Source organism: Moschus berezovskii, chromosome 6 (assembly GCF_049115385.1).
Source record: "Moschus berezovskii isolate FMDL1 chromosome 6, NW_MosBer_1.0, whole genome shotgun sequence".
In the NCBI taxonomy this organism is placed as follows: Eukaryota; Metazoa; Chordata; class Mammalia; order Artiodactyla; family Moschidae; genus Moschus; species Moschus berezovskii.
The window spans coordinates 45,173,548-45,185,803 of NC_142465.1; the positions used below are offsets into that span (position 1 = coordinate 45,173,548).

The 12,256-nt window shown below is 38.6% G+C and overlaps 1 protein-coding gene across 4 annotated transcripts in view; it reads right to left on the bottom strand.

The window, feature by feature from the left end:
* Window positions 1-12,256, bottom strand: part of LRRK2 (leucine rich repeat kinase 2) — a 210,334-nt gene that overhangs the window by 180,949 nt on the left and 17,129 nt on the right. For all 4 annotated transcript variants that reach the window (XM_088836974.1, XM_055396301.2, XM_055396300.2 and 1 more), the window contains 4 exons: window positions 3,761-3,892; window positions 1,167-1,286; window positions 584-723; window positions 411-490 (listed from right to left, as the gene is read on the bottom strand). In XM_088836974.1, the coding sequence (XP_088693100.1) occupies window positions 411-490; window positions 584-723; window positions 1,167-1,286; window positions 3,761-3,892 (472 nt within the window). The remainder of the gene's footprint in view (window positions 1-410; window positions 491-583; window positions 724-1,166; window positions 1,287-3,760; window positions 3,893-12,256) is intronic.

The following is a 12,256-nucleotide window of genomic DNA, read 5'->3' on the forward strand; positions in this document are numbered from 1 at the left end:
CATAAAGTGGGGAGTCACTAAAGGAGGCTTCTAACCATATCTAATTACTGATATTGACAACCTCCTGGCTAGTAACCACAATAGAAAAGGTCACAGATGGCTCTGTGATTTCTGTCAGTTGAGAATAATTAGTACTTTTAAATTATTAGCCAGAAAACTGAAAGGATCTTTCTTGATGATTCATAACTTACTGAATGACTCTTGATTCTAAATGTCTCAGTAATAACTCTCACACAAAGAGAGTTTTACTATTAAAGACAATGGGCATCAAAATATATATCCACAAGTATTTTATGGCAACACTTAATATAAATACCTATATCTAAAATATTTCAAACAATAAAAATTTCAGTGAATTGATTAAAAAATATGACTAAAATTTTCTATCATATAAAATCAAAACTACTGACTGGCCATCTTCATCTCCAATCTTCTCATGTAAACTGTTTTGATACATAAGGAGATTATTCAGGGCCCAACAGGCAGCCTCCTGGATTCGGGAAGGAAAAAAAGAAACCTGTCAAAAAACAAACTATTGAACAAACAATTTTGAAGGACTATTAAATTTATGACAGAGTCTAACCTGCACATGCTTGTTCTTTCTATGCCAAGTTAATGCTTTGTAACAGGCTTCCAGCCAAAACAATTTATCTTCTTCATCATCGTCATTCTCCTGATTCTCATTCTTTTCCTCTAAGTCTTGATTTAAGAAAATGGTCTCAGCTTTGGAAAAATGTAAACATATAACTTATGTATACTTTGAGTGACCAACTCTTAAGACCATTATTTTCAAACATTATCGACAGAGCACTGGTTAATTAAAAGACCTCTTTAATATATTACACAGTTTATCATATTGCTATTGCATGTAGATAAATCAGATGAGGGAGAGGGTACCAAACAAAACTAATAGGCTAGAGGAAGATTAATTAAGAAAATGAACTGCTAATAATAAAGCTAAATTAAGGATGTATTCACTGATATCTGAACTGGAATATTTACCACAACTTTAATTCCCTTCAAAGTATCCTCTATGAGAAAATGCGTCACATGAGGAAAAGAAAAAGCATCTAAGGGTTCCTTCTCTATATAACTTTCTTGTTATAATGTTAACATTCAAGATCAAATGCACCTGAAAGAATTTCCTTGTTAGTAAAGTTACTTACTGAGGAGTGCTAAACAGCTGAGTGCTGCAATTTGTAATACTGCATTCTCTGAATACTGCTGCACAGCTTTCACCACAAATTCATGCACCTCATTTAATACCAGGATATTAAAAAAATTACCTAAAAGTTAAGTGACATATTAGCAGAATTCTCATCCATAGAACTTATATTACCTTTAACTATGTAACAGTATTTAAATCAACATATTTGAGTAGTGATAACTATTCTTAATTACATTAAAACATATTTACTGTAATTAAAATCACTTAATGATTGCATAAAGAACTAAGAACATTTCATGCACTCATTCAACTATCTTGCTTAGACAACAGAAATGACTGGGCCAAAAAAACTGTATGTTTGAGTTATAAGACTTGTATTCTTTGATTTCCTCTCATGTCTCGTTCTTGTTTATTTGCAAAGTCCTGTCTGACTTTTTTGCGACCCCAGGGACAGTAGCCCGCCAGGTTCCTGTCCATCGGATTTCCCACATGATAATACTGGAACGGATGGCCATTTCCTTCTCCAGGGGATCTTTCCAACCCAGGGATAGAGCCCATGTCTCCTGCATTGGCAGGTGAATTCTTTACCACGAAGCCACCAGGGAAGCCCCCTCTTGTCATCATCACATAAAAAACCATGAGGTGGAGACTTCCCTGGTGGTCCAGTGGTTGAGAATCTGCCTTGCAGTGCGGGAAAGGGTTTGATTCCAGGTCGGGGAACTAAGGTCGAATATGCCCCAGAGCAACTGAACCAGAGCACTGCAACTACTGAGCCCACGTGCCACTAGAGTCTATGCACCACAATGAAAAATGCCTCATGATTCAGTGAAGATCCCGCGGCCACAACCAAGACCCAACACAGTCAAATAAATATTTTTATACATGGCACTACAATATTCAGTGTACAAAACAGCTGAATTTTCCTGTCTTCTAAAAGATAAGAAAAAAACCTCCCCTGTCATTAAATGCTTGTACTATAACTCACTAACAATTACCACATTTCCTTGTAGGAATAAGAATGAAACTTCTAGCTATATGTGTAATTAGATAATCCCTAAGATACACAGCCAGAATTGGAAAAGATTCTATACCATTAAAAGCCTAAAGCCCACACTAAATATTAATCAAAGTTTCAAAATCAAAAAGCAGATTAACTAGTATAACTCTTCTGTATCAGCGTCTTTCTATGTTCGTATCTCTTCACATTCATCCATTAAGCTGACATAATCCCCAGTCCTTAGTCTCTAGTTTTGGAAAGTCATTTCAAAAAAGATTCTTTTCTACTTTTACTGACTTATCTAAGTTTCAGTTGTCTCACCCCTTTACCCTACTATTATTTCTAAGTCACTGCCAACAGCTGCTCTACCACTGACCAACTTTGTGACTCTAAACAAATACAAGTAGCCTTATCTTATTTTCAGACAATTTAGGTGAAAATACATTATGTTACTAAAGCTGCCATAAAAAGATAAAAAGACAGTTCAACATTTTCAATATATATAACTGACCACCAAAACATTATTAGCCAGAACGATAAATCACTTTTGAAAAAGACAGAATATACTATAGAAAAACAGAAAAAGGCAAATCAGGTATTCCACAAAAAAGAAAGCACCAACAGCAAAGAAATATTTGAAAAGACATTCACCTTCCTTTACAATTTTCATGGCAATACAGATGGTAGTAGCATAAAACAAGAAATAAACCAATGTCCATGGATAGGAGAATGGATAAATAAATAGTGAGATACCCACATAATAGAATACTACATACAACAATGCCACGCTTCCCAGGTGGGTCGATGGTAAAGAATCTGCCTGCCAATTCAGGAGATGCAGGTTTCATCCCTGGGTCAGGAAGATCCCCCGGAGGAGGAAATGGCTACCCACTCCAGTATTCTTTCCTGGATAATCCCATGGACAGAGGAGCCTGGTGGGCTATAGTTCATGGGGGTCACAAAGAGTCAGACACGACGGAGACTGAGCACACACTGTGTGCACATACAGCTCCACGCAAAATATTCATGAGTCTCATAAACACAGTTTTTAAAAACTTGCAGAAGACAACATTCAGCATAATACCATTCTTATTAAGCAATAACAAGCACACGTTAACAATTTTATTTACAGAGATATATAAACACAGTAAAATTTAATTTAGAGCAAAAGATTTATTAACACAAAACTGGACAGTGCTCACCTCTGTAGAGAAAGTGGTAGAAGGGCAGAGCCCAGAGTAGCTTTACCAGCACTGGTAACGTACTAATACTTAAGTTTGATGAGGAGATCTTTTGCATTGCAGTTCACATTTCTATATGTTATGTTTATTCTTTTGCATGCAATAAATATTTACGTAATAATACTTCAAATATAGCATTAACAATAAAATGAAATTTCTAATATTTCACACATTGATTTTTGCCACTCCTTTTAAAATTCCACCTGAGCATGGCATGACAGTTTCCAACTTTACAATATTTCCATCCAGGGTATGTTTATCGGCTACCTATCCACCAACATACAACATATGTATGCTATACACACTTACATTATATAGACTGTGATAAAAAATTAACCAAGAGTTGTAACTTACCTAACGTAAGCCTATGGAGCAAGCAGCAACTCACTTCTTGAATTTTTTCACTGATAGGGAATGCTTTCATGGCTTCTACCACAATATTATAACACCTGACATTGCCACTCATGAGGACTTCAACATTGCTACCTAAATTTAAAGAAATCATAATTATCAATACGGCAAAAATTTTCCCCATTGAAATATGCATATAAAAACATCTCATAGATATTTTTTTAATTTATTTATTTTAATTGGAGGCTAAAGCTGAAACTGCAATACTTTGGCCACCTCATGCGATGAGTTGACTCACTGGAAAAGACTCTGATGCTGGGAAGGATTGGGGGCGGGAGGAGAAGGGGACAACCAAGAATGAGATGGCTGGATGGCATCACCGACTCTGTGGACATGAGTTTGAGTGACCTCCGGGAGTTGGTGATGGACAGGGAGGCCTGGCGTGCTGTGATTCATGGGGTCGCGGAGAGTCGGACACGACTGAGCGACTGGACTGAACTGAACTGAACTGAATTACTTTAGATTATTGTATTGGTTTTGACATACATTGACATGAATCTGCCCCGGGTGTACATGTGTTCCCCATCTTGAACTCCCCTCCCATCCCATCCCTCTGGTTCATCCCAGTACACCAACCCCGAGCATCCTGTATCATGCATCGAACCTGGACTGGTGATTCATTTCACATATGATAATATACATGTTTCAATGCCATTCTCTCAAATCATCCCACCCTTGCCCCATGGCAGTATAATGGCTACAATACCGAATTTAAATATCATTTTCTGTCAAATAGCTATAAAAATACTATGTTGTTCATTGCTAATATAGAAGAATTTAGAACACATCTCTAGGACTAAGGGAAAGTTGCTTTATTCCCGTATCTTGGCTTAAAAACGTAAACAAATAGGGAAATCTGAAAATGCTCTTATGTAAGTCAAAATATGTAAAGTCCTGGCCGTTAGTTTTCAAATAAATGAATTTGGGGCCTGTTTCCTAATGAGGCAGTATTCCATTGGATAATAGATTTTAATTGTTCTTTTTTCTCAAACCAATAGAAAGAAAAGCAAGATTATATCACATAACAGAAGAGCTAGAATCAGCCATGACCTATTCCTATTCATTGCAGAAGGCCAGCAGAATAGCCAGTGTAAAAGCCAAAAAACCAAGCTTCCTGAAGGCTCTGCCACAGACAGGGAAAAGAATGGAGGAAGGGGAGAGAAGAGACAGAATATTAAAATATATGACTAAAGGATAAACATAAATGAACCACAAGGAAGGAAAGAATTCACTGGAAAAGGCAATTAATCAATAGAGAGAGTATGTGAACCCCTGTGGAGAAAATTAATTTATATGTCTCAATGAAATATTTACTATTCTTAAAACAGACAGAAAAAGGTGTGCAAAACAATTTTCTTTCTTTTTTGGCACAATCAACTAACTTTTTTTCCTAAAAATATATTTTTAATGTTTCAATTGTACTTTACATATGGAAAAAATTTTGTAATTAAAGAAAATGACCTCTTAAAACAATTACCTGCTTGTACTCAGAACCACAGATATGATTTGCTCTAGATTCAAAGGTAAAGTCTATAATGCTTGCTTTTGTATTTTTACTTGCCACTTTCTTTGACCTTTTCACTATGAATCAGCACATTTACAGTGAGGATATGACGATGTGGGTGGAAAAAAAATGAATTTCAAAACAGCCAGTACAAAACAAATAAATATATAGCCAAGGAAAGGCAAAATGAAAAATATATTCAGTTTGTTGGCAGTAGATGACTCAGAGAAGTTTAAATTCCATTTTCCGGGGATGGTCCTAAGATGGCAGAGGAACAGGATGGGGAGACCACTTTCTCCCCACAAATTCATTGCAAGATCTTTTGAATGCTGAGCAAACTCCACAAAACAACTTCTGAATGCTGGTGGAGGACACCAGGCACCCAAAAAGGCAGCCCATTCTCTTTAAAAGGAGGTAGGACAAAATATAGAAGATAAAAAGAGAGACAAAATAGTTAGGGACTGAGACCCATCCCAGGGAGGGAGTCGTGTAGGAGAAGTTTCCAAACACCAGGAAACCCTCTCACCTGCGGGTCCACAGATTACGCGCCTAACCACAAACCCCAGCAGAGAAGTAACCCAGATGTTTGCACCCGCCAGCAGCGAGTGGGGGCTGAACAGGGAGGCACAGACTGCCCCTCCCTTCCCACAAGCCAGAGGCAGAGAGGCAGGCAGGAGACAGCCAGAGCTGGAAGACGAGGGGCAATCTCGGCCCCAGAGACAGCATCTTCCACCACACTGTGAGCAGGCTCCCAATTGCTAACCAGTCTTCCTAGGATCCTGGATGGTTGACATCGCCAGGAGGGTTGCAGTCAGAGATCAGTTCCCCAGAGGAGACACACGGCACACCTGAGACTGCACTCCGACTGCATACCCAGGAAACCAAGGGGCTGGGACCGGGGAGGTGATAAGATGCACTGCCCACCTGGGGAGAGTGTGCTTGCCAAGCTGGTCGCCTGAGTTGCTCGGACCTGGGAAGGGCACAAAACGCAGGCCCAACCAAGTCTGTGCCTTTGTGGAGTACCCAAGAACCTGAGTGGCTTAGACCTGGGAAGTGCATGAAACCCCGAGCCCACTTTGGACAGTTTCCCTGCAGAGCAACCTAGAGCCTGAACAGTGTAGACAGGGAAAGCACACATGCTGTGAGGAGGGGCAAACCCAGTGTGGCCTAGACATTGCGAGCACTCCCTACCACGCCAGTGTTCTTTGTTTGCAGTGTTCCTCCCTCCACATAGCAAAACTGAACAAGTGAGCCTAAATAAGTGACCACCTTACCCACTTTGTGTCAGGGTGGAAATTAGACACTGAAGAGACTTGCAAACAGAGGAAGCCAAAATAAACAAAGAAGAGAGAACCGCTTTGGAAGTGACAGGTGCAACAGATTAAAATCCTGAGGTTAGCACTGACTACATTGGAAAGGGCCTATAGAAATTAAGAAGTATAAGCTGGAACAAGGAACTATCTGAAACTGAACTGACCCCACACTGCCCTTAACATCTCCAGAGAAATTTCTAGATATATTTTACTATTATCATTTTCTAATTTTTTAATTTTTAAGTTCTTTATTACTTCTTTAATTTTCATTATTATAACCTACTAGTACCTTGCAAAAAAAAAGACTTTTTAAAGAAAATTTCCTAAATTTTTTAATAATTTTTGTGATTTTATTTTGTTTTTTTAATATTGTATTTTTGAGAGTCTAACCTCTACTCTAGATTTTTAATCTTTGCTTTTTGGTATTTGCTATCAATTTTGTATCTTTAAGAATCCAATCTTCAGTACCCATTTTTACTTAGGAGTGTGATTACTGGCTTGATTGCTCTCTCCCCCTTTTGACTCTTCTTTCAATCCCCCAGGTCACCTCTATCTCCTCCCTCCCGCGTCTCTTCTCTACCCAACTCTGTGAATCTCTTTGGGTGTTCTGGGCTGTGGAGAACATTTAGAGGACTGATTACTGGCTAGATTGGCCTCTCTCCTTTTGACTCCCCCTCTGCTCCTCCTGGTCACCTCTGTCTCCTTCCTACCTCTTCTCTTCTCCGTGTAACTCCGTGAACCTCTCTGGATGTTCCAGACTGTGGAGAGCACATAGGGAATCCATTACTGGCTAGATTGCTCCCTCCTCTTTTGATTCCCCCTCTTCTCCTTCTGGCCACCTCTATCTTCCTCCTCCCTCTTCTCTTCTCCATGTAACTCTGTAAACGTTTCTGGGTGTTCCTCACTGTGGAGAATCTTTTCACCATTAACTTAGATGTTTTATCATCGGTGTGGTATGGATGGAGAAGACTTGAGGTTACCATGAGAATAAGACTGAAAGCCAGAGACAGGAGGATTAAATTCAAAACTTGAGAACATCAGAAAACTCCTGACTCCAGAGAACATTAATCAACAAGAGCTCATCCAAAAGCCTCCATACCTACAATGAAACCAAGCTCCACCCAAGAGCCAACAAGTTTCAGAGCAAGGCATACCAAGCTAATTCTCCAGCAATACAGGAACATAACCCTAAGCATTAAAATACAGGCAGCCAAAAGTCACACCAAACCCAGAGACACCTCAAAACTCACTACTGGACACTTCACTGCACTCCAGAGAGAAGAGATCCAGCTCCACCCACCAGAACACTAATGCAAGCTACCCTAACCAGGAAACCTTGACAAGCCACTTGTCCAACCCCACACACAGGGAGGAACCTCCACAATAAAGAGGAACCACAAACTTCCAGCGTACAGAAAGGCCACCCCAAACACAGCAATCTAAACAAAAAGAAAACGCAGAGAAATATTCAGCAGGTAAAGGAATATGATAAATGCCCACCAAACCAAACAAAAGAGGAGGAGATAGGGAGTCTACCTGAAAAAGAATTCAGAATAAAGATAGTAAAAATGATCAAAAATATTGAAAACAAAACGGAGTTACAGACAAATAGTCTGGAGACAAGGATTGAGAAAATGCAAGAAATGTTTAACAAGGACCTAGAAGAAATAAAAAAGAGTCAATCAATAATGAATAATGCAATAACTGAGATCAAAAACACTCTGGAGGGAACCAACAGTATAATAACTGAGGCAGAAGATAGGATAAGTGAGGTGGAAGATAGAATGGTGGAAATAAATGAAGCAGAGAGGAAAAAAGAAAAAAAAGTTAAAAGAAATGAGGGTAACTTCAGAGACCTCTGGGACAATGTCAAACACCTCAACATTCAAATCATAGGAGTCCCAGAAGAAGAAGACAAAAAGACAGGCCATGATAAAATACTTGAGGATATAATAGTTGAAAACTTCCCCAAAATGGGGAAGGAAATAGGCACCCAAGTCCAAGAAACTCAGAGTCCCAAACAGGATAAACCCAAAGCGATATACCCCAAGACACATATTAATCAAATTAACGAAGGTCTAACACAAAGAACAAATATTAAAAGCAGCAAGGGAAAAACAACAAATAACACACAAGGGGATTCCCATAAGGATAACAGCTGATCTTTCAATAGAAACTCTTCAGTCCAGAAGGGAATGGCAGGACATACTTAAAGTGATGAAAGAGAAAAACCTACAGCCCAGATCACTGTACCCAGCAAGGATCTCATTCAAACATGAAAGAGAAATCAAAAGCTTTACAGACAAGCAAAAGCTGAGAGAATTCAGCACCACCAAACCAGCTCTTCAACAAATGCAAAAGGATCTTCTCCAGGCAGGAAACACAGAAAAGGTGTATAAACCCAAACCCAAAACAACAAAGTAAATGGCAACAGGATCATGCTGCTGCTGCTGCTGCTGCTGCTGCTAAGTTGCTTCAGTCGTGTCCAACTCTGTGCAACCCCATAGACGGCAGCCCACCAGGCTCCCCCGTCCCTGGGATTCTCCAGGCAAGAACACTGGAGTGGGTTGCCATTTCCTTCTTCAAACAGGATCATCCTTATCAATAATTACCTTGTATGTAAATGGGTTGAATGCCCCAACCAAAAGACAAAGACTGGCTGAATGGATACAAAAACTAGACGCCTATATATGTGTCTACAAGAGACCCACCTCAAAACAAGGGACACATACAGACTGAAAGTGAAGGCCTGGAAAAAGATATTTCACACAAATGGAGACTAAAAGAGAGCAGGAGTAGGAATACTCATAGCAGACAAAATAGATTTTGAAATAAAGGCCTTGAAAAGAGACAACGAAAGATACCACATAATGATCAAAGGATCAATCCAAGAAGAAGATATAACAATTATAAATAAATATGCATCCAACATAGGAGCACCACAATATGTAAGGCAAATGCTAACAAGTATTAAAGGGGAAATTAACAGTAACACAATAATAGTGGGAGACTTTAACACTCCACTCACAACAGAAAATTAGCAAGGAAACACAAACTTTAAATGATACAATGGACCAGGTAGACCTAATTAATATCTATAGGACATTTCACCCCAAAACAATGAATTTCACCTTTTTCTCAAGTGCACACGGAACCTTGCCCAGGTAAGATCACATCCTGGGTCATAAATCTAGCCTTGGTAAATTCAATAAAACTGAAATCATTCCAAGCATCTTTTCTGATCACAATATGGTAAGATTAGATGTCATGTACAGGAAAAAACCTATTAAAAATACAAACATATGGAGGCTAAACAACACACTTCTGAATAACCAACAAATCACAGAAGAAATCAAAAAAGAAATCAAAACATGCATAGAAACAAATGAAAATGAAAACACAACAAACCCAATCTATGGGATTCAGTAAAGGAGATCAATCCTGGGTGTTCAATGGAAGGACTGATGCTAAAGCTGAAACTCCAATACTTTGGCCACCTCATGCGACGAGTTGACTCACTGGAAAAGACTCTGATGCTAGGAAGGATTGGGGGTGGGAGGAGACAGGGACGACAGAGGATGAGATGGCTGGATGGCATCACCGACTCGATGGACATGAGTTTGAGTGACCTCCGGGAGTTGGTGATGGACAGGGAAGCCTGGCGTGCTGTGATTCATGGGGTCGCAAAGAGTCAGACATGACTGAGCGACTGAACTGAACTGAAAAGCAGTGCTAGGGCAACGTTATAGCAATACAAGTTTACTTCAAGAAACAAGAGAAAAATCAAACAAATAACCTAACTCTACACCTAAAGCAACTACAAAAAGAAGAAATGAACAACCCCAGGGTTAGTAGAAGGAAAGAAATCTTAAAAATTAGGGCAGAAATAAATGAAAAAGAAACAAAGGAGACCATAGCAAAAATCAACAAAGCTAAAAGCTGGTTCTTTGAGAGGATAAATAAAATAGACATTAGCCAGACTCATCAAGAAACAAAGGGAGAAGAATCAAATCAACAAAATTAGAAATGAAAATTAAGAAACCACAACAAACAACACAGAAATACAAAGGATCATAAGAGACTATTATCAGCAATTATATGCCAATAAAATGGACAACTTGGAAGAAATAGACAAATTCTTAGAAAACTACAACTTTCCAAAAATGAACCAGGAAGAAATAGAAAATCTTAACAAACCCATCACAAGCATGGAAATCGAAACTGTATCAGAAATCTTCCAGCATACAAAAGCCCAGGACGACACGGCTTCACAGCTGAATTCTAGCAAAAATTCAGAGAAGAGCTAACACCTATCCTACTCAAACTCTTCCAGAAAGTTGCAGAAGGTAAACTTCCTAACTCATTCTATGAGGCCACCATCACCCTAATACCAAAACCTGACAAAGATGCCACAAAAAAAGAAAACTACAGGCCAATATCACTGACGAACATAGATGCAAAAATCTTTAACAAAATTCTAGAAAACAGAATCCAACAACATACTAAAAAGATCATATATCATGACCAAGTGGGCTTTATCCCAGGGATGCAAGGATTCTTTAATATCTGCAAATCAATCAATGTGATACACCACATTAACAAATTGGAAGATAAAACCATATGATTATCTCAATAGATGCAGAGAAAGCCTTTGACAAAATTCAGCATGCATTTATGATAAAAACCCTCCAGAAAGCAGGCATAGAAGGAACATACCTCAACATAATAAAAGCCATATATGATAATCCTGCAGCAAACATTATCCTCAATGGTGAAAAATTGAAAGCATTTCCCCTAAAGTCAGGAACAAGACAAGGGTGCCCATTCTCACCACTACTATTCAACATAGTTTTGGAAGTTTTAGCCACAGCAATCAGAGAAGAAAAAGGAATAAAAGGAATCCAGTTTGGAAAAGAAGAAGTAAAACGCTCACTGTTTGCAGATGACATGATCCTCTACACAGAAAACCCTAGAGACTCCACCAGAAAATTACTAGAGCTAATCAATGAATACAGTAAATTTGCAGGATGTAAAACTAACACACAGAAATCCCTTGCATTCTTATACACTAACAATGAGAAAAAGGAAAGAGAAATTAAGGAAATAATTCCATTCACCATTGCAATGAAAAGAATAAAATACTTAGGAATAAATCTACCTAAAGAAACAAAAGACCTATATATAGAAAACTATAAAACACTGATGAAAGAAATCAAAGATGACACAAAGAGATGGAGAAATATACCATGTTCATGGATCAGAAGAATCAATGTAGTGAAAATGGGTATACTACCCAAAGCAATCTATAGATTCAATGAAATCCCTATCAAGCTACCAACAGTATTTTTCAAAGAACTACAACAAATAATTTCAAAATTTACATGGAAATACAAAAAACCCTGAAAAGCCAAAGCAATCTTGAGAAAGAAGAATGGAACTGGAGGAATCAACCTACCTGACCTCAGACTATACTACAAAGCTACAGTCATCAAGACAGTATGGTACTGGCACAAAGACACAAATATGGATCAACGGAACAAAATAGAAAGCCCAGAGATAAATCCATGCACCTATGGACACCTTATCTTTGACAAAGGAGGCAAGAATATACAATGGAGAAAA